Genomic DNA, 21,309 nt, shown 5'->3' with positions numbered 1-21,309 from the left:
CTGGAGCCTTGTCAATGTGAGATTGACAGGCAACCCGCTGCAACTCCATACTAAACAAGATTTAAAGTGTAAATGTAATAGCTTTGGACGTGCAGGTTGGAGGGATTTGTTACTACTGGTCAGTCTCAGACAAGCTCTTTTCCCCTGCTACTATTCCATATGCTGAACTAAACTAAGGTAACATAACAGACTGCTGGCTGTAGCTCAGGTAAAAATAAGCAAAGTTATAGAAAAGACCAAACAAACAAACAAACAAAAGGAAATGTATTAAAGAAATGTAGAAATTATAAAAAAAATTCTACAATAACTGGTCCCATTAACCATCTCACACTTCACATTTACAGTATCTTTTGAACTGATTTGATCTTTTGGAGAGGCCTAAAATCTGGGTTGGGAGCCCATGATATAAACTGTATGTATACTAGTTAAAATGGCCTTTCACAGGAGCTTTTTTTTAACCTTAAAATTCGCTTAAAATACTGTAAGTCTGAATGCAGGACTTTTAATTTATTAGTTTAATATTTACCTGGTACTTTACTGAAGTAAAGGATCTGCCACTGCAACTTTCTTATCTGATTCTCAGCAAGAAAGCCAAAAAAGCATATCTCTGTCATTAATATTTAATAGATAACCATGATATTGAAATATCAAATTCTAGCATCAGCTGTTAGAATAAAGTTAATAATCACTGACAAAAACAATTCACTTCACCAGCAATATGTAATTAATTTTTAAACAAAATTAATTTTAAAAGGATATCAAGAAAGGTATAGGAATGACTGCAAAATAAGTTATCATCACTTAAAAGTCCATGATTATGTGAGAATTTACACTTTAGTCTTTGTATTGTTGTTTGCTTGGATGTAAATCTATGGAGGTAATAAAGAAATCACAAGAACCTGCTGTGTTAAACCCGACCCTCAATGAAGTGAAAAACACAAGCTTCACAGGAGCTGAATGTCAAAGTGAGCATTCCTTTCCACCATAACTGCTGGAGGTCACATTATGCCAAGGCAATACATGGCGACATCCAATGCCTTGTGATGTGCATGTGCCTGTGTGATGGCCAATGTGCTCAGACAAGCTGATAACATATTTCGTGTCATATCGTTTAACATCATTAACTAATAAAGATTGATTGGCCTTTGTTCCTCATCAGTGTCTGTGCTATCATCCTTCTTTTATTTTATGTACGTGTGTGTGTGTGAGTGTGTATAAAAGAAAGAGGGGGATAAATGGAGTGTTTTTGAAAAAAATTAGTGCTTTCCCTTCCAGAGATCAGACTCGGGCTGGACCCAACCTTCTCCCATAATGCTTTGCAAGCAGAAACTTTGGAAATACTCCAGGCGATGGCTACGAGACAGAAAGAGAACTGAAATGAATGACCACATACCTCTATACCTGTAAATATAATATTTGCTAAAAGGCTGCTTAGTCCAGTCCAGCATCTCCACATGCACACTTAAACATTTACATACACATGTACTCTGTTATTTTAGGTGTAATTGTCTAGGTGTTGGCCAATACGTGAGATAAATAAAAAACAGAGCTTGATGTTTGCCCTGTCAATACTTGGAGCTTATCCAAACATAGAAGTCTAATTACAAAGGTTTCAACAATTAAAAGGCACTCCACTGATTTCCATCCATCCATTATCTGTGGCCACTTATCCTGTTAAGGGTCGCGGGGACTTTACTGATTAAATAGATAAAAATTAGTTAACTAGTCATAGAAAGTATAACATAAAAAGTATAAATCCATCATAACTATGATGTCATCAAAATAATTTTCAAGTATAATAAAAAAATTGCACAACCTAAAAACACAACCTGCATTATAAGTATACTAGTAGGAGTCAGCATACTCACAAGTTGGGTTTTTGCCCTTCTGCTATCTCCTCCTTAGGAATTGGAAAGAGAGCCTCGTATGTGCGCTTCTCTCCTGAGCCGTGGATGGCGTAGGAGTTCATCTTGTTAACATTGGGAGGGAAGTATGACCAGGGGATGAGAGCCTCACCCATCCACCTGTCCCCTGTGATTGTGGCACTAAAAACCATGGGAAGTTGTTGCTGGAGAAAGAAATAATCTTATTGTAAAGATGCCTATTATGTAATACGCAGTGTAATAATCCCCTTAATGTCTGCTTACCTGGAATGCTTGGCCGACTCCTGACAACAGTAATATCAAGTGCTGTCCATGTCTAAAATAGAACATTGAGAAGATCTCATTGAGATATTGTGACTGTCTATGAAAAATATGCTCATGGACATGAACAGCGCAACAGCTTTGCTCTGTACTTACGGGCAAAGCTCCACTTCCAGGTAATTTTCTGTAGTGCTATCAAGAAAGAAGGACTCCACAACTGAGGAGATGATGGAAAAAAGATAATGATGTGTAATCCTTTGTGAATACTTTGCTTAAAATGTGCTATTAACCTTACAAGCACTTAAGAAAATAATTAAATCAGTTAAGCAATTTATTTTAAGTTACAGTTTAACAATATCATTTAAAAGTAACAGATAAATAAACTTTTAAGTATGATATAAAGCACAGTGCACATGTTAACCTAGCATCTTATTATCTAACTAGAAGATAATGGGGCTGGTTTCCAATCTAATAAGTAACATTAATTAGGCCAAATATGTGGGGCTCATTAATCAAAAACTGTGCTTACTTAAGGTTAATTAGATAGGATTGTTATTACTCTACTTCATTACAAGGTTTAATTGCTGTGTCCCCATAATAATGATAATGCAATTACTATTATCACCTCCTAAACAGTTACTTGCATCATATAGACTGAATCAAATCAGTTGTACTGTTGACTATATAGTGCTTATTATTGGGAGGCAGGACTATAAACTGAACAACTGTAAAATATTATGAAACCTATTAGAATAGGCCATAAATGTGACCTTTGTTAAGTTAAGAACGTTTAAATGGGACATGACTTGTAGAGGGTCAAATAAAAATTAGTCGACACTTTTGGGTTCTATTTTTCCCTTGGTTGATTGAAAATAGTTAAAGGAACAGCTCAACATTTTTTAAAAGTGCACTCTGAACTTTATCTCCAGGATTTAGCATTGGTGTCACTTATGTCTGTCTTAGCTTAGTATATAGCAGAGAAACTGTTCTAGTTGTTCTGGTAACCATTCTAATTTTTGCACAAATTAAACAAATGGAATACGGCAATTTTTGATTTTCAGAAGTGTTTTTTTAATCATTTATTTAGCAATGCATTCAAAAAGCATGTCTACACCTCTAAATCTGTATATACAGTTTGCTTGACTAGAAACCTTCTCAGTATGGTCCAGTATCTCATCCCCTGGCTACTACCTTCTTACCCACCTTCATAATCCCAAAGTCCAGGGAAGGGCTGACTTGGGGGGCCTTTGGGAGCTGCTGGGTCATTGAAGAAGGGACCAAAGACCTCCATCTTCAGCCCTCCTTGTCCAGGAGAGAACACTATCCTGATAGGGTCATGGTTTACAGGATTGCTGTCCCAGGTGTGTTGGATAGCAAATTCCATTTGCGTACGAGGACTAAAAGAAAAAAAAAGAAGGAATCAATGTGAGACCACGATCACACGGTACAACAATAAATAGCAAACTTACAGAGATTCACAGCATAGCAGAATGTTTATGAGTGCCACAAACTGTAGCCCAAGAGCAACCCTCATGTTGTCAAAAGCTTCGACACTACACTGGATACAATACATCCCCACTGTTCGGTTATTTAAGCAGTTTGTTATCAAACTAGGTAACATCAGATACAGTTCTGTTATTCAGTAACCTGAGATAGTTAATCTGACTTCCTGGTAGAGGATACTTGGGACTGCCATGGTAAACTTCTCTACTCAATATTTTGGTTATATTGTAAGAATACACCTCTGACCAAATAAGACAACTCAGTGAAGAGGTTGTTGTCCAGCAGAAATTTTGTAACTTTGTCTACACACAAGTCTCATTCAGCAAATCACACAAATCACATGATCAGTTGGCTTTGAGCTAACCAGCATAATTGTATACAAGCACGTTTATGTACGTTTATTTTTGACAAAGCATACAAGTTAGACGTGATGAATACTAATCTTTTTACATTTGAAAGCTTTTATATATGAAACAATGGCATTTTGATAACGTAAAATGCGATATCCTACTGTACTTTTCCGACTGTAGCCTCCACGCACAGAGCGGAACCCCTTTACTTATCTGTTACACAGACGGAACAATTTCAGCGTTGCATCTCTTTCTTGCCATTGGTTGTTATTGTTTGCTTTAAAAGGGCGGCGGAACCGAGAATTAAAGTAAAAACATTCATAGTTTTGTGACTATTTTACTATCGCCCGGCGGAACATTCATTTCTATTGTGTCGTGGTACATTGTGTCTTTATATGAAAATGTATGTCAACCATTTTGCCAGTATTTCGGCTGATTACTTAGCTAGTCAGTTAACCTAATGTTAGCTGAGATTGATTAGCTGGGTTACTGGGGCTAACGTTAGTTGCCTCGGGTAACCAGAGATTGCGGAAGCTAACACTGTTTTAAAAGCTTTAAATTGTTGTTAACTGAAGTTATGTATGGTTCAGCAACAGTATTTTAAACACCCGCACCGCTGCTGACGAATTGAAACGTTGCCTACTTTGGTACAACGCTAATGGTTTTTATGTTGGAACGTTAATGCTGATGGTTTTGCCTCTTTTGACGTTAGACCACACCCTCAGCATGGAAGCAGAAGTCGATTTTTTGCGTGATCAAGGTAAGAATAAACGTGAGAGGATGGTTAGACCAGGTCTAGCTCCAAAATAGTAATAATAAAAAAGAAAAACTAATTCAAGTATTTTTGATAGTGCTCAAATGTAGAGCAGCTACAGACTGCACATTTTAAAGAATTTGCCATGATCCTATGATACTGTCGAAACCGTGAAAGGCAGCTAAATGACGTCTTGGCTATTTCATTTTTATTTTATGTCTGTATGAACACATGTTCTTACATTGTAGATAATGTGTTATACGTGAATTAATTTTTAACAACAAGACAATAACACAATATTGCTATTAAAAATGAATGGTGAAGAATCAGCCCTTCAAGTTATTACGGGTCTATTAGTATGATCTTCCTAAATGAATAAAAAATGAAAAGGGCATAATTTTGGGGTTGATTACAAGCTATTGAGGAGATAAGGACTAGTACTATACTTTTGGTTGCTGTGACTACTTTCCTCCCAGAAAAGTCTTGGGTCTTGATCACTGTCATCATTCATAACTCTGCTCCTTTTTCCTTCTTTGCTGCTTGTTTCAAATATATTGTATGTCTCTATTTGTTGGGCCATTCATCATCTTTGAACTCTGTATAAAACATTTTGTTTTGAAGTTTTTGAAAAGTTTTGACAACAAATATTGGCACAGTATTAATGGGTGCACTTGACTGTATGTCTGTTTGTTTCCAGTACACAGGTTAAATTCTGCTCTGAGTCAGTATCAGGCTGAGCATGGCACTCAATCTGCATCATCTCAGGTACTAAGACATCTTTAAAAATCTTTGTAAACTGACAGAGGTTTAAATTATTTGGTTTAAATGTACGATGATAATAAAAATAGACATCATGGAAGAACACTTTAGTATTCTTGTTTTAGTTGCCAAATCTTCTTAAATGTACAAACTTCTTGTAAAGGCTCTTTTACACTAATGAATGCTGCCTGTTGATGAGAAGCTGCAATGTGATTATTAGTATAATCATCAGCCATAAGATAGTCACATAAGGCCTGTTCTACCCCATTTATGGGTAAGTGTCATTAGCAAAAATGTCATATGAGAAAAATAAGGACTTTCACACATTGAAGCTTGAGGTATTAGAGAGAAAATATTTCAGCCTCTAGTATATGATGTTACACCGTCACATGTTTAACAGAGTATGATAATGGAAAGAGACCTGATTAAGAGACCATTTGTTATATACTGTATACATTCAATAAAGGCCAATCGAATTATGTCAGACATCGGTTTCCACCTTCTGAAGAAAGCAGTATGTTCACGGTTAATTTTTACAGGTCTAGACCACTCTTGATTTTTAGTGAGTCACTCATACATTTTACTTAAGGACCTAAATCTGTTACATATCTTACATAGCTGGTTCCTTTTTCTTGTTAGGAATTTATGGAGCAAGATAGACTGATCAGCCACATCATTGATACCACCTGGTGTTTTTGCTTTTGTGCTGGAAAAGGGTCAGTCTGGGCACTCTGACAGATGTGTGGCTATGCAGCCTGATACATGATACACTGTGTTCTGACACATGTGGATTATGAGTAACATTTAATTTTCCCCAGGCTAACATCTGACTACCAAACATTAAAACCACCAGGTGGATTCAATTTTGCAGGTGGTCTGTGTATAACCTACATATATGGGGAGTTTGATTAATGAAAAATCTCCATCTCCATCAGTGTTCTATTTTATTGATACAGAACAAAGAGTATTATGTATTAGTTAGTACTGGACGCAAAATACTAACCTTTTTCTTTCTGCATATCTAATGTACATTAGGTTGACGGGGTGAGACAGACAGAATCTCCTCCACCCTGGATTTCAGACAAAAGGTCAGCCTTAAGAGAAGTCTGTCTTGCATAATAGTAAATATATTCTTATTTTTAGTCTAAGCCATGGGAGAAAACAACCTTCTTGTGATACAAATGCACTGGACAGCGAATACTTTCCCATAAATTACATAATTATTCATCTGTGTTACAGTATAATGGCTCCTCTCATAGCAGAGTATGATCGGCACATGGATGAAATGACTGGACAGCTGCAGAGATACCAGGTGAAAAACACTGAAACAATGAGCCACAAAATCCAATTCTGACAGTGATATGAACTGTGGAAAATGAAATGTTGTTATGAAAAATCTGTGCAGACCTGCCAGTGCACACTTCCCTACAGTTTTGATACAGTTTTGATCGTTAGCTATATAATGAAATATCTTGGCTCCTTCTGTTAAAATATTCTGTAGCTATAAACTGAAGTAATGAGACCCAATACAATTGATCTGAGTTTGATTTGATGAATCACACATTTCTGTTGGTTTTCTAAAATCAGGACTTAAATTTGATTGCAGCTGCTATAAAATGTCGGCATCAGGTTAACTGATTTATAACTTGTTAATCTTAAGTGGATAATAAAAATGCGTGTTCTGCTTGTTTAAATCAACAGGCACTGATGACAGATGTCAAAATGAAGTTAGAGAGGGTTGTCAAGGAAAATGAAAGGTAGGAAAATTCCTCTGGTGTCATAACAAGGTGTATGGTTACACAACAAGAGACAATGGCAAACAACTATCAACATTTACCACTTGTCAAGCTTTCCTATTATGAAAACCTCAGATATTTAGTTTTCTAACTTGAATTATTATACATTGAGTGACTATGAGTGTATTGGCATCCCCCACATTAAAGGTTACAGTTAGTAGTGTGTTATTTGGTGTGAAATTAATGAAGATATCTACAGTCCCCCCCCCCAAATGTATTGCAATTTCAAGGCCAGTTTTTTTGTTTTTGCTTCGGATGGAAGACATTTGGGTTTATGAGGTCAAAAGATGAATATGAGATACTAGTTAAAAATTCCAGCTTTTGGTATTGGCACCTTAACATATTAAACAACTTTGACATCTTAATTTTTAGGTGTGCAAAGTATGTACAGGAAGAACAAATCAATTGGTCTTGCTATTAGAATTATTTTGAACAAGACTGTGTACCAGTTCGTTACAGCTAAACATTTTTAAAACATTCCTCTAAACCGTAATTAAGGTCAAAATCCAAAATCTAAAATAAGTTATATACGTTTAATTACATTTCTAAATAGCATCAACACCTCACCTTTTCCAGGCTGCATGCAGAGCTGAGGGAATCAGTTGAGAAGCAGCTTCAATCCCTGCCGGTGGCTTCAGGAATGGAGGGCATCACGCTGGAGGAGGAAGCAGTCATCCGGAACCTCCAAGAACAACTTCAGCTGTCTCAACAGGTCTGTACATATTTATGTGGTGTCCAAACTTACTATATGTAGATTGAACACCACAATTGCAATTAAACGTATATGATATATGTGTTTTTTGTTGTAGTGTTTTATGTATTGAGTATGCAGCATTCAGCTACATCCTGGCTGTGTCATGGCCGGCTAAGACCATCTGCTGCCAATCTAGACCGTGCATGTGTTCACTAGATCTGGAGTTCCTCACATGGCTCGCTTCCCTCATCTGCTATTTTTACATGCCAGGTCTTTGTTTCCCCCAGAGCAGTTCATATCCCCGAAGTCCATAATTCACCTGAGTGTAAATGTTTTTTATTGGCAGATCAAATGGAGAAAAAACAAAAAAGAATCGTGCTATTTTTATTTTTTTTTTTACTTTCACTTTCAGAGCAGCAATGATTGTTGGATAAATTAATTAAGTCAATTATTTGTTGACTGTTAGACAAAATAAAGACAAACACTAATTACACGATTACATGGAGTTGTTCTTTTTAGAACTATGACATGGATTTTCTGTTAGCTAAAAATATTCTAGCTTGCACAAAAAAACTGCTGCAGAAAAAGCTTTATCTTATTGTCTTTCAAATGTTATACATGAATCCATGTTAAAGGCTGCAGCTGGTCTTTTAGATCATCTGGACTGAACCTTACAATTAAAGACAGCAAGGGAAGGTTTAGGCTTGTTTAGGTAAATTGTCTTGCTTATAAATGTGCTGTTGATGGAAAGACCCTTTTGCTTTCTGGGTATCATTTCTGTGTGTTATTTAGAAAGCACAGGGACTTTAGCTTTTAATTAATACATCTTAATAAATCTTGCATCTAATGAGTCTTGGTTTATTGAGCTTTGGACTTCAAACAGCAACGACAGCAGTCTCCATACTAAAGTTGCCATTTTTTCACATAACTGAATAAAACGCAGGTAGTTATTGGATTGTCGACTTAGTAACAAGTTGCCATACGAAAATGTAACAGTTTTTGAGGCTTGTTGAAAGTATTATTTCCAGTGGTGGAAAGTAATGAAGTAAAGTATTTTGTTGTAAATTTTTCACATATCTCTACTTTACTTAACTAGATTGAATAATGTCTACTTTGAGTTTTAGTATCTCTACTTTTTTCTCTGCTACATTTCTAGTTCTAGTACTGATGATCTATTTTTAGACGTAAACTACTGAATTTATTGGGAAATGTGCCTTCAAATGGGATTGTTGAATGCAGTTTCAGAGTCGATCAAACAATATAACGACCAGCACTTCAAACGCTTTCTTAACTGAACTTGGCGTCGCCTGCCTCTCCATCTTTTTGTGATACGTTTAGAAAGGAGCAGTAAAACAGAGCTATGCCAGTTCTCGGTGCAGTAACACCGAGAACTGGGACAGAGCAGGTCTCTGCTGATTCACACATTAATATGATTGATTGACCGAAGTGATTTGTTTTGTTGTCCTCTTCTTCTGAACGAAGCGGCCACATGCACTAGTGCTCAGTGAGGTTATGCATGACCCTCCACAGTGTTTACATGGATTAAATTAGGTCCAAATAACAACATATTGCTACAAGACAACCACATACATTTACTCTTATATCTTGTCCTTGTTAACAGATTTCTGTGGCTCTTTGTTCTGTGCATCCTGAGCTTATTTTTAGCTCCCTTGGCATTTCATCAATGGTTCCGTCACTGTTTTAATCTTGAAATTACAGAGCTGTTAGTTAGGCACTTACTGTCACAGATCATAGCTAAAACAGCTTTAACTCATCATTTATGTTTATTACTGGACCATTAATTAGTTAATGCCCCCATAACATAAAGCAGCACTGGTCCACCGAAAGAGATGGGGAGAAAAAAATAGTCAAGTAGTTTTACTTTTAGTACTTAAACTAATGTATAAATTATGTACTTACTTACTTTTACTTAAGCAGAAATGGCACTGGCTACTTTTACTAGTTTACTAGTTTGTTTGTTTATTTGTATTTTTACTTAAATACAGTTTTTGAGTACTTTTGAGTGCTTCCTCCACCATTTCCACCTAATTTGGCTTTTTTGCATGCTTCCAGTTTATATCTAGATCTACTGAATACATACAAGATGTTTGGTGTTGTTCTTCTTATCTAACTCCTCATAATCAAGGAATTTTTTTTTTTCAGCATGCATTAATGCCTCTAAGTAAGTTGAGTATATCTTTATGTGTGTCCGTGTGTGTTTAGGAGCGGGTACAAGCCACAGAACTGTGGCAGACAGCAGCGCAGGAATTGGAGCACCTCCAGCAGGTCTACCAGAAGACCATCTCTGATGGACAGATCAACGATACTGAAAGACAGCATATCAAGGTTGAGTATTCCTACATCACATAAGCTTTTCACCACTAGATGGAGCCGGTATCATAGCCATGAGGTTAATTAGAGACATTTGTCTCCGGTTAATGCTTGATATAAGGATGAGTTAATTACAAGTAGTTAACTTTTATTGAGCGCCCCCCCTTTTTTCTGTCGCAGAATCAGCTTGTTCAGTTTCAGCAGCACACACACAAACTCCAAGTGGCCAATCAGAAACTGGAATCGGTAAGCAACAGTTAATTTAAAGTCTGTTAAATTATGGCCTTCCAATTAGCGATTGGATCGAAATGCTGTGCACTGGTCTGAAATGAAACCTGCCCAAATAATTAATATTGTAACTAAGTGGATCCATTTCTACATCACTGTGATAATCAGCCAGAACTGTCTTAGTTGTATAATGGGCTCACTTGGTGATCCTCTAACTATGTTAGCATTTTCTTTTTCCATGCTGTTGTAGACTACTCTGTTTGTGTCTCTCTCACATCCTCACCTATAAACCAAACTGCTTAAACTCCATTTCTTGAGACAGTTACTCTGACGCAAGCTTCCGCCTTGAAAATGAATGCAGCATACTGTGCTTATATTTATTAACACAAAACTCCATGCGCACACATGCGTGCTGGTGTTCGCTTAGGACACAATACAGTGTGTGAGGAGAAAGTAATACTATATCCCTCTAATGCATTTTTAATGAGCGGGCAAGCCTTGGGCCTTCCCCTCTCTGACTTGTCACTGAAGCAGCATTTTTCAGTCACTGTATGTGAAAACGAATGACTTTGTAACAATGAATGAGTGGCAGAGCCTCCTGAGGGTTTGTTCTAAAAGGACATAGAAAGTTTGTGAGAGAAGTTTCATGGGAAAGTTGGTTTCAGCATATAGTTCGAGGTGTGTGTTTGAAGCCATGACACACAAATGGCAGTGTTGTGTCTCTTGCCACACACAGACTAACCAGCAGTTCCTAAAGATGGTGACAGAGCAGAGCACGGAGATGGAGGAGCTACACAGCCAGCTTAGGTAACCAAATACCTCAGGGAATTAAAATGGCTGCTACAAAGTTTTTGCTCTTTGAATGTAGAATACCTTGTAAGATCCATGCGGAGTTTTTTCTTTCTTTTTTATGCTAAAAGTTTTTTTTCACTCCTTAAACATTTTTGTTTTTACTCTGTTGATTAAAGAACATTTGTAATATCGGAATTGTCATTATTATCTTGTTGGGGCTAATTTGAAATCCCTCTACATGCCATTTTGCTGTAAGCAGATGCAAACATAACCCTAACATAATAATGCACATTGAGCTAGAATAAACGATCCTTAATCATCTGAAGTGACAAAAATGTTCAAGTATTGTATAAAAAAAGTTAATTAAATAATGAAAATTACATTAGTGCAGAGGTTGGCATTCACCTTGAAAAGTTAAATCCCCTTGATAACTTTCATTTTGTCATTGAGAAACATTCGATTAGCTGAATGGGCATTAAAGATTATGCCTGTGTTTTGAAGCTTTGCTGTTATTTTAATATGGACACCCACTGTATGATCACAACAGATAAACATACAGCTAAAAAATACTAAAAAGCATAATATGACTCCTAAAATAGACTTCACAATTAGAAATAGAAATTTGAATTTCTTGGCATAAATCAGATGTGTTTGCTGCTAACTATTGGTATATATTTTTCCTGCTATAGGCAAGCCAAGGCTGAGCTGCGGACAGCCACAGCCAAAGTGGACGAGATGACCAAATTGCTGCAGAATGTTCAGGACCAGATGCAGAAACGCGTGAGTGAAGAATTAAAATGATGGTAGTAGCAGTAATATTGTGTCACTAATAGGAATCAATCAAAATAACATTTATTCTGGGATTTTAGTAGCCAATTAAACTAATAAATAAATAATCAGTTACTTGCAATCCTGCTCTGACCGTGACGTGTTTATGTATTTAGGAGGAAGATGTGGCCGAGGCTCAGAGCAGGGAGGACGCGGCAGGCAGGAGGCTCCAGCAGCTCCAGTCGGCCTTGAGCCAGCTAGAGGCCAGGTGAGCACAGATGTGACTGTTGCTTTACCTTTAATCGCTGCTCCATTCATATCTGACTTTGCAATGGTAAATGGTAAATGGTCTGCACTTTTCTACCTGTTGGCACTCAAAGTGCTTTACACTGCTTCTTATTCACCCATTCGCACTCACAAACACACACACAAACACACACTCATACACTGGCGGGGGAGCTGCTATGCAGCTGGCCAACACTCACCGGGAGTAACTAAGTTGGGGTTCAGTGTCACTTCGACATGTGACCGGATTGAACCAACAACTGTGAGATTGGTGGAAAACCGCTCTACCTTCCTGCGCCACAGTCGCCCTTTGCAAAGATTGTAGTAGTTTATGAAATGTATTTAGTATCATAGAATGTAATGGAAGGAATGTGTATTCCAGACTAGGATGATTAAAATCTTTAAGTTTCTTAAAAAAAAAAGAATGTTGGCATGTTTTGGCAGTTACACACTCCTTTTGAAACTCAATTAAAACCTAATTTATCTATACAAATATCTAGCAGCAGCCCAACACTAACACTGATTTAAGAAGAGTAGTTTAGCTTGTGATAGCAGTGCAGCTTCATTAGTTGTATGGGGTTTAGTTTCTTGTCTTTCCTGCTGCTGCTGGCTGTTACTCCTTTTTTCTGTTCTCAGGCTAAAAGCTGCATCTCAGGAGTCAGAGGCCGTTAGAAGAGAGCAAACTGTGTGGGAGAGGAAAGTGGGGGAGCTTCAGGCTCGTTGCACCACCCTAGAAGAGGAGAAGTATGAAGCGCTGGCCAAAGTTCGGGAGAACGTTCAGTTGGCTGAGGAGGCTGCATTGCAGAAGGACCAGGTGACCACAGTCACTCGTCATTTTCTGAGTTACTCTATTTTTTTCCCATTGTCTGTACTTTTTTCATCAGCTAAGCTTTTATCTCACCTTCTGGAGCTGTACTTTTCTCTGACAACTCTTCACACCTCTTTCAGCATCATCAAACTAAAATGTGCAGCTGTGTCTGTCTTTGGTCTTTCCGTTCAGGCCCTGTTAAGAGAGAAGCAGAGGGCAGTGGAGCTGGAAAAGACAAAGGATGCCATCAAACAGTTGATCCAGGATGCTGCGGTCCGCACCAGGAAAGAGGTAGGGAGTTATTGAACATTTTTTTGGGCAAGAGCTGCTGAGGTATGTCTACTTTGCCCAATGTGTATAAAAAATAAATAAATCTGCTTTTAAGCTACTAATGAAAGAGCCACAGCATGACTTAATATCACAGGGTGATGTCACATATCAATCCTTTATTTTTATTTATTTTTTGATTCACTAAGCCAAAAGTAAGACATTGCTCATTCCCCCTGCCTATGCAACACGGCGATTAATGCTCTATTAACGGGTGTTTTTTTTATCAAACCCTTCAACTGTGTAATCCTGTTAAGGAGTAAGACTGCAGTGCTGACTGTCAACTTAGTCGCTGGCGGGCTTTTACCAGATGACAGTATTTTAGAGATGCTTTGGACTTTCTGTAAATTATAGGCTTCTCTGTTTCATTGCCTTTTTACCTTCCAAGTAATTTTCTGATAGAGTTGGAGGTTGAGGTTAAACACAAGTCTTTCTTTTCTCTCTATTCTTTTACCTTACGCTCATCTCTCTCCCCCTCATTTTCACTTAAAGTCTGTGTTGGGAAAAGCATGTTTAAGGAAGAAATTGTCCCCAAACTGCTGACAATAATGGTGAGACCTAACACTCACCAGAGGATTCAAAGAACTGGCATGATGAAAAACAAAGAAAATGGGCTTGGGGTAGGTCAAGTGATGACAGTCACCCTGCTGTGATGTCAGAGTTCTGAACCCTGTCTCCACTATGTTTTTAGGCAATTTAAAAATTTGAGTCTCTTGCCTGGAGAATATGGTGTGTTGAAGCTGCTCCCTCTGTGACATCACAACAGGGACACACAAAGATAAGCCCTCCCCTGCCCAAAGCTATGCTGAGGGCCTGCAGGGTGATACACGGCACAAAAATCTTTCTCTAGACAGAGTTTGCTTTGCACCTGGATAAAAGCCAAGGCAGAATGTTGGACGTGCTCCACCTGTCTTATCTGACCATAACCTACAGCTACAGCCAATCATAATAAAGATTTATGAATGATAAAAATGTTTTGGGGCACATATGGAAATTAATATTGTAAACAATCTTATTTTAGAACTGATGTACTGTAAACAGTTAATTCTGAGTGAGCTTAGTAAAGAATATTAACCAGAATGTCAGAATGTCATGTTGATTGGACAGAACAACAGTATAGCTAAGACTATACAAGACTCCAACAGGAATGTTGCTGAGCTTTTAATGTGATCTTGCTATAGTTATATTGTTCTAGATTCTTTTAAGACCTTTGTTCCTCTATATTTTCAAGTTGTACATTACATTAGGTTACTGCTTGATGTTTATTTGCATTTTGACCTTTATTTCATCATCATACCTTTGGCTTGCACTGAGCTCAGGCATTTATTGCTTTTTCAAGCAAGATGACTATTTTCCTCTATCGGTCTGATTTTTTTATTTATTTTTTGTTTGTTCCAGGGCTTCAGTAATAAATGCAAATACTTGCCTGAAACTGTGAAAGACCTTATAGCAAGAAAAAGTTCCCATAAAATTAATCTGTATATCCTCAAAGGTGCAGATTGCTAATTTTGTGTGAGTTTTAGTAATCTGAATGTGCTTTCTAAAAGTCAAAGCAGAATTTACAATATTAGCAACTTGTCTTATGTCTTAGATATGCTTACATTTTTAAGCTTGCACTGTTTCTCTTAATCAAAGTCCCTGTTTGTCTTAATAAAAGTTATTGGCCCCCTATGCAACAAGCACATGTATGAACACATTGGCGATTTTAGAGAGATTTTTTCACTCGGCTATAGTCACAACTTGTGAGACTTTCCAGTGGCTTCCTGAGACTTTTTCGGGACCTTCCAAAAACTCTCCCTACAGTCCAACTTATGAACATGCCTCCTTTTGGGTCCACACCCACAAAGTTCACAGCCTTAGGGTTGTTGTCAAACTCCAACTACCAACAGTGAAAAATCACCTTCTATAACTGGAACTTTCTCTGTTCTAATATCTTAGTTATATTCCACTGTGTGACCGCTTTGTTCATTAGATATTGATTTATTTGGTTTACGAAAATGTTTTTAGGATCCACTCCCCCCCTTTATATTTCCATTTCATTTCAGCTACTCTGATCACACAACACTGACTGATTTGTTATTGACATTTTCTAGTTGTTTTGGGTGCTTCTACTGCAACTGTAGCTCAGCTTTTGTCTCAACCCAAGATTTCTGACTGTAGACTTGAAGTAGTAGTATGAAATGTGTCTTTCTACCAGGGCTGCCCTTTGAAGTCAATAAGTCAAACCATCTGTTGGACACTCGTCAGTCAACTAAGATACTTCAAATTGAGCATTTTCCCCCTTTCTTTCAGTCAGTAACAACAAAAAATAGTCAAATGCCTAAATGATAAAATACATCAAACAATAATTATAAATATAGGGACTCATAAATAGATTTTAAATTCTTTAGCAGCTCTTACCTACAAGATGTCCTGTGACAACATGCACTCATGATTAACTGATGACAGAAGCTAAAACCTAAGGTAAGGTGTTTGAGCTAGCTGTCAGAAATCATAGACCTACATATTTTATTGTCTGGCACTCTACCTGTGCTAATCAATATGAAAACAAGCCACCTGCAAAATGTGACAGGTCATCAGTGCTGACAGGGAGACCTCAAAGCAGAAGATACAGTGTAATGGTAGGCAGGCAGAGCCACAGATTTGCTGCCTATATCATTAGCCAGACATATTCTTCTGGTAGCACAACATTATATATTGGCAATTTAAATAGATCTTAATTCACATAGAGCACAGTTCTTTTTACTCTACTATGATGTGAGTTATGTGATTTAAACAGATATGTTGTTATTTAGAGGTGTTGATCCAATCTCATGGATGTGCAGACTCTCCTTAAAAAGTTACATTTAACAGTCTCACGCAAAGTGACAATTTTGTGCTGTTAACATGGAAATGTGAATCTGACGTAGAATTAGTTAAATTAAAATGCAAGACAGTTACACTCAGATCCTGATATCTCGGCTACACAACTTTATGTTAACAGGTGGAGAATGTGCGCAAGCAGTGCAATGTTCAAATTCACCGTATGGCTGAGGAGCTCTCTGCACTTCAGCTGGTAAGAATCTGCCCCGCAGAGGATAAATTTCTTTTGAAATAGCATTCAATCCTTTTTTAGCCTCTACTTGTCTACTCATCTTTTTCCTGGCCTCCGAACGTTCTTCCCCTGACTCTTCTTTTTCTCTCTTTCCACATCTCTAGGAGTGCGCAGATAAAAAGTCCCAGATTGAGAGGTCCTTGCGAGAGAGAAAAGCTGTAGAAGAGGAACTAGAAAAGGTGTATATATGAAAGCATTTCAACCACATAATGAAAAATTTTGCTAGTTAAGAGTTCTGACAGTGAAAGAGTATAGGCTATGCTACTTTTTGTTTTAATGCAGCCTGTGATGCTTTAAGGTGTATAAGGAGGGCAGGGCAGAGCCAGAGTTCAGGAAGATTGATGCCCTTCATCAGAGGTGTCTGGATGCAGAAAGAATGAAAGAAGACTTGAGCCTCACACTACAAAGCACCCAGAACAAACTGAAGAAGATGGATATGGAGTAAGTGAGATGGATATAGGATAGTTACTTTATTTTTACGTTTCACATCCTGGAATGCACACAATGAAAATAACAGAAAAAAATAACAATTAACTTTATCTAACTGTAGCTACAGTGAGGAGCTGTCCAGGTGCCAGGAAGAGGTGCAGAGGCTGCAAAGCTCTCTGGCTGCAGCCCGGGACGACTGCGTCAGTGTTAGTGAGGAGCGGCTCCAGCTGCAACAGGAGAACTTGCAGCTCCGCAGGGAAAAGGATGAATTGCACAAGGCAACTCTGCTAGTCCAAAAGAGGGCCAAACAACAGGTGACCTAATGATAGACAGAGATGAAAGGAACTGGACAAGTTTTGAGCCTTCGAACATTTAGAAACCTTTGGCATGTCACTACCCAATCTGTACTGACCATCTGATTTGTTTTTATACATGTGCAAAGAATCGATATTTTTCTGCTTCAGTTTCTTATTGCCTCATCTAATTGTCTTGACCTAACCTTAATCAATCAGGAAGTAGCTACATTTTAAGTTGCACAAATACAGTTGCAACAACGTTTAGTCCAAAATATCTTGCAGCAGTTTTTCCCATGGGTAAATTTAATTTGAGTTCAGTGGCCTTAACAAGCTGTTGCTTCTGTTTAAAATTTTTTTTTGCATGACCCTCCAGCTCATTGACATCCTAAATCTACTCGACCAGTGAGATGCTGCAGTCTTCCTGATTCAATCATTTTTTTAAAAACAAACAGAAAAGTTGGTGCTACCATCTAGTGAATGATAGTTTACAGAGAAAGTGGAAACTATGATCTGCTGATAGCTCCAAAGAGGATCACCAAAGTCCTTAGGATGTATCGTCTGGGTTTCATTAATTTCTTCATGGAAATCCATTCAAGGTATTTAACTAAACACCAAAAAATTTAAAATTAGTGGTTCTGGATCACCACAGTCACCCTTGTAAGTCCAAACCAAAGTGGTCAATGGGCTGAGCAAAAGATATAACCATCCACTTGATAGTTAGGCTACAAATACCTAAATCAAGGATAAAACAAACAAACAGAATTGCTGCAGTGAAGGCCAGATTTCCTCACTTTTATTCTCATGTATGGGTAAACTTTTAAATCTTGTGTGTCGTACAATACTCCAAATCAAAGTTATCCTTGCATGGTAAGTCAAATACCTTATTTCAACTCTGGGGTGAACGTGGCCGCATCATTGCAAATTCTACACATTCAGCTGGAGATAGAGGTTTTCTGTTATACTTTTTTTTTCCAAGCCCAAGCTGAGATAACCATGATTACAACATCAGTGTTATTTTGTCAGACTGCCTCTAAAGCCATACAAGACATCATACAACTGTTTTCACTGGCTTAGTAGTAGTTCTCTTCACCACAAGTAAACTGATTTCCGCCAGTAAAAACCAGTGGAGTGCCCCTTTAACAATAGTGGGCTAAACAATGAAAACAGTGGGGAGAGAAAAATGTATTTGTTCAAGCTGCTGATCTGAAGTGAAGCCAAAAAATATTTGGGTTAACAGTGGGAGAGCCATTACTAAAAAGAAGGTTTTTAAACCTGCATAGAAGGTGGTGTGATAGTGGCAAATACTGAAAACAATACAAGATGAAAAGGAAATAACATGGCTCAAACATTATGTAGAATATAATGTTATGCTATTAAGTTAGATAGTATGAATAGTTATTATGTTTAATAGTTCGCATGAGATTAGATAAGTAAGTCTTCTTTTTCTATTAAATTTTTTATTTCTTGAAGGTATTTTGGTCCAGCTGAATGACCTTATCTATGCAAATGGTGTGCTTCACTCCACCAGGTGTCACAGATGGAGCAAGAGTACAGCCTGAAGGAGCAGGGCCTCGATGCAAGGATGAGGGAACTGGAGGAGAGCAGTCGAAGTGCTAGTGCCGATCTGACACGCCTCCTTACAGCACAGCAGAAAAGCACCCAGCGGTGGAGGGAAGAGGCCAAAAACTTGGTTCAGACCTTTGAGACTAAAATCACAGGCCTTAAGTAAGAACCTCTAAAGGCAGATTTATTACTAAAAAAGAAAAGAAGGGTACAAATACTCTATGAGCAGAGAAATTTGCTTTGGCACTAAATTGATCCAAATTGATATTCTTAGATAAATGTGAAACGATGCGCTGCTTAAAAAATAGCAAGCGAGCTAAACAACAATGTTCTGGTTAAATAAACCCTGCTAAATGAAGCATAAACTGATACCTGGCATAATGGAAACTGGTGATTATTAACAGACTGCTGTTAAAACAACAGTGGTTCTGATCCCTAGCATGAGACTAATTAAAATAAGAAATACAATTATTAATGGTTAAAACAATACTCTTTATAGTGCAATAAAAAGGGCTTTCATTAAATGAGGAATAGAAATTCTGCCTTCCCAACAAACATCACTGCCTAGGGACTTTTTTATATCACTTTTCACAAAGACTAGATCAAAGACTGAGCAACAGCTGAGGTGGAGCATTTTTGATAACAGTCAAAACAAAAGTTGACTTACCACTTAAAGTTGTTTTGCCCTCAGCGACAGCTGTACTACGCTGAGATGTATTGGAAAATACATTGGAAGATATGGTAGAACACTTGAAAATAAAGCTTTATTAATTTTTCTTTTTTGTATGAGGTCACTTGGCTTTTATTGTTTTGTTTTGTTTTGTTTCAGGGCAGAGCTGAATCGGCAGAAGCAGCGTTCGCGTGAACTGGAGATGCGTCTTGAAACCAACCATAATACTATTGCTGAGGTAAGGGCAATACACAGAACACTGGCTCTTCAATACAGGATTATCTGCTGCTCAACTAAAGATGGGCTCTATTCACATAAGGGGATATACTGTATAAATAGTTTGTCTGGCTTTGTAACAGCTCTTCTACCTGACAGAAGGTGCTGTCTTTTTAATGTTCATGTCTGTTCAGCTGTTGTTAGCCTCTGCAAATGTCAAGCCTACTTTGCAACAATGTGCTCAGACAAGTAACTGCAAAAGTACAAGAACCATGTGGCAATATTAGCACTAGGTGCCAAGAAACATTGCAGAGACCATTGGAAAAGGTTTCACTTTATGCTGTCTGTCCAACCAACATCAACAGAACAGTTGAAGACAGTTTCTACTGTATATATGTACTTTAAAGTTTGAATAATTTAGAATGGTCTCTATTTCTGCATAAATATGACACAAAACATGCTCAGATTTTTTTGCAACTCCTAAAAGGAGATAAAGGGAGCCAAACAAACATCATGAGACAAAATCCTTACTTATTTGTTCAAATTGGAAAATATGTATTTATATATATTTCCTTAATTTATTCATCAGACCTGCACGTTGGCTTTGAGGATTTTTAGTCATCCTCCTTACAGAATGGGATGTTAGTTGGTTTAATTGGATTATATGAGGATGTGTTATGGTCCGTGGTAAATGAGGGTGTTGCCAACAATAGTAACAACGTGGTGACTTTCATCGGTATTAGCATCACTTAACAGGTATATGTGTGTTTGTGCAGTATGACAGACAGCTAACAGAGTATCAAGAGAAGACAAGTCGTCTTCAGAGATGCCTGACACAAGCTGAACAAAGGGCAACTACTGCAACACAGCAGGTATGGTTAATTATATGCCCTGCGTAGTGATATGTGGCATATGCACAGATGTGGGTTTTTTATTTTTGTTTCCTTGTTATATGATTGAATACTGACATAATTTATCTCTTGTGCATTTTTTTTTATTTGCAGCTGCATAAACTGACATCACAGCGAAGGAAAACACCCATGGTTGATCCACAGAATGTATAATGGCAAGTTGTCATTGTACTAAAGAAAAAATAATGTAGCCGTTTAATTTACAGCACTTTGTTTTTCTATGATAGCAACATTTTGGCCAGAGGCACAAGTCAGCACTGTTCTTGTCACCTCTGTGCTGACTAAATGGCAGCAATGTTTCAATTCTTGTACATTAATGTTTTACAACTGTTTTTTTAGTGAATACAATTTGTAAAAATGGACAAATGACTGATGTAGATGAAATTATCTTTTTATAATAACAAATAAAAACTTTAAAATACACAACTGTCTTTATTGTATGCATTTTTTGTCACACTCAGATGCTTTGTGTATAAACTGTTTCATTCATGAATCTGCATGAAAACACAGAAAACACAATAGCAGCAACATGCCTCAGTTTGGCTGCGTTGCATGCTGGGAGACAACATCGTTGCTAGGAAACCGTAAACC

At 37.6% G+C, this 21,309-nt stretch overlaps 2 protein-coding genes across 8 annotated transcripts; one reads left to right on the top strand and one right to left on the bottom strand.

Annotated features, from left to right (window-relative positions):
* Positions 1-1,043: 1,043 nt before the first annotated feature.
* c3h4orf33 (chromosome 3 C4orf33 homolog) lies at positions 1,044-4,258 on the bottom strand. Of its 4 annotated transcripts, none has more exons than XM_067498801.1 (6): positions 4,164-4,258; positions 3,348-3,541; positions 2,301-2,361; positions 2,148-2,199; positions 1,869-2,068; positions 1,044-1,353 (listed from the first exon to the last, which is right to left on the bottom strand). In XM_067498801.1, the coding sequence occupies exons 2-6, from the start codon at positions 3,526-3,528 to the stop codon at positions 1,257-1,259; spliced, it is 591 nt and encodes a 196-aa protein (XP_067354902.1). In that variant the 5' UTR covers positions 3,529-3,541; positions 4,164-4,258; the 3' UTR covers positions 1,044-1,256. The 4 variants fall into 4 exon arrangements, with proteins under 4 accessions (XP_067354902.1, XP_067354903.1, XP_067354904.1 ...); XM_067498802.1 differs by having other exon boundaries at positions 4,159-4,228; XM_067498803.1 differs by lacking the exon at positions 4,164-4,258 and adding an exon at positions 4,098-4,116.
* Positions 4,235-21,144, top strand: sclt1 (sodium channel and clathrin linker 1). Of its 4 annotated transcripts, none has more exons than XM_067498797.1 (22): positions 4,235-4,305; positions 4,710-4,757; positions 5,449-5,516; positions 6,546-6,598; positions 6,750-6,822; positions 7,212-7,267; positions 7,883-8,018; positions 10,224-10,346; positions 10,512-10,577; positions 11,296-11,366; positions 12,041-12,131; positions 12,296-12,387; positions 13,041-13,218; positions 13,405-13,503; positions 16,523-16,594; positions 16,738-16,812; positions 16,932-17,074; positions 17,184-17,376; positions 18,887-19,083; positions 19,751-19,829; positions 20,584-20,679; positions 20,812-21,144. In XM_067498797.1, exons 2-22 carry the CDS (start codon positions 4,724-4,726, stop codon positions 20,869-20,871), a joined length of 2,055 nt encoding a protein of 684 aa, XP_067354898.1. In that variant the 5' UTR covers positions 4,235-4,305; positions 4,710-4,723; the 3' UTR covers positions 20,872-21,144. The 4 variants fall into 4 exon arrangements, with proteins under 4 accessions (XP_067354898.1, XP_067354899.1, XP_067354897.1 ...); XM_067498798.1 differs by having other exon boundaries at positions 4,270-4,400; XM_067498796.1 differs by lacking the exon at positions 4,235-4,305 and having other exon boundaries at positions 4,316-4,757.
* The last annotated feature ends 165 nt before the right edge of the window (positions 21,145-21,309 follow it).

The sequence above is a fragment of the Channa argus genome, chromosome 3, assembly GCF_033026475.1.
Source record: "Channa argus isolate prfri chromosome 3, Channa argus male v1.0, whole genome shotgun sequence".
Lineage (NCBI taxonomy): Eukaryota > Metazoa > Chordata > Actinopteri > Anabantiformes > Channidae > Channa > Channa argus.
The sequence above is the reverse complement of the archived record's forward strand: the minus strand, read 5'-3'. Positions and strand labels throughout refer to the sequence as shown.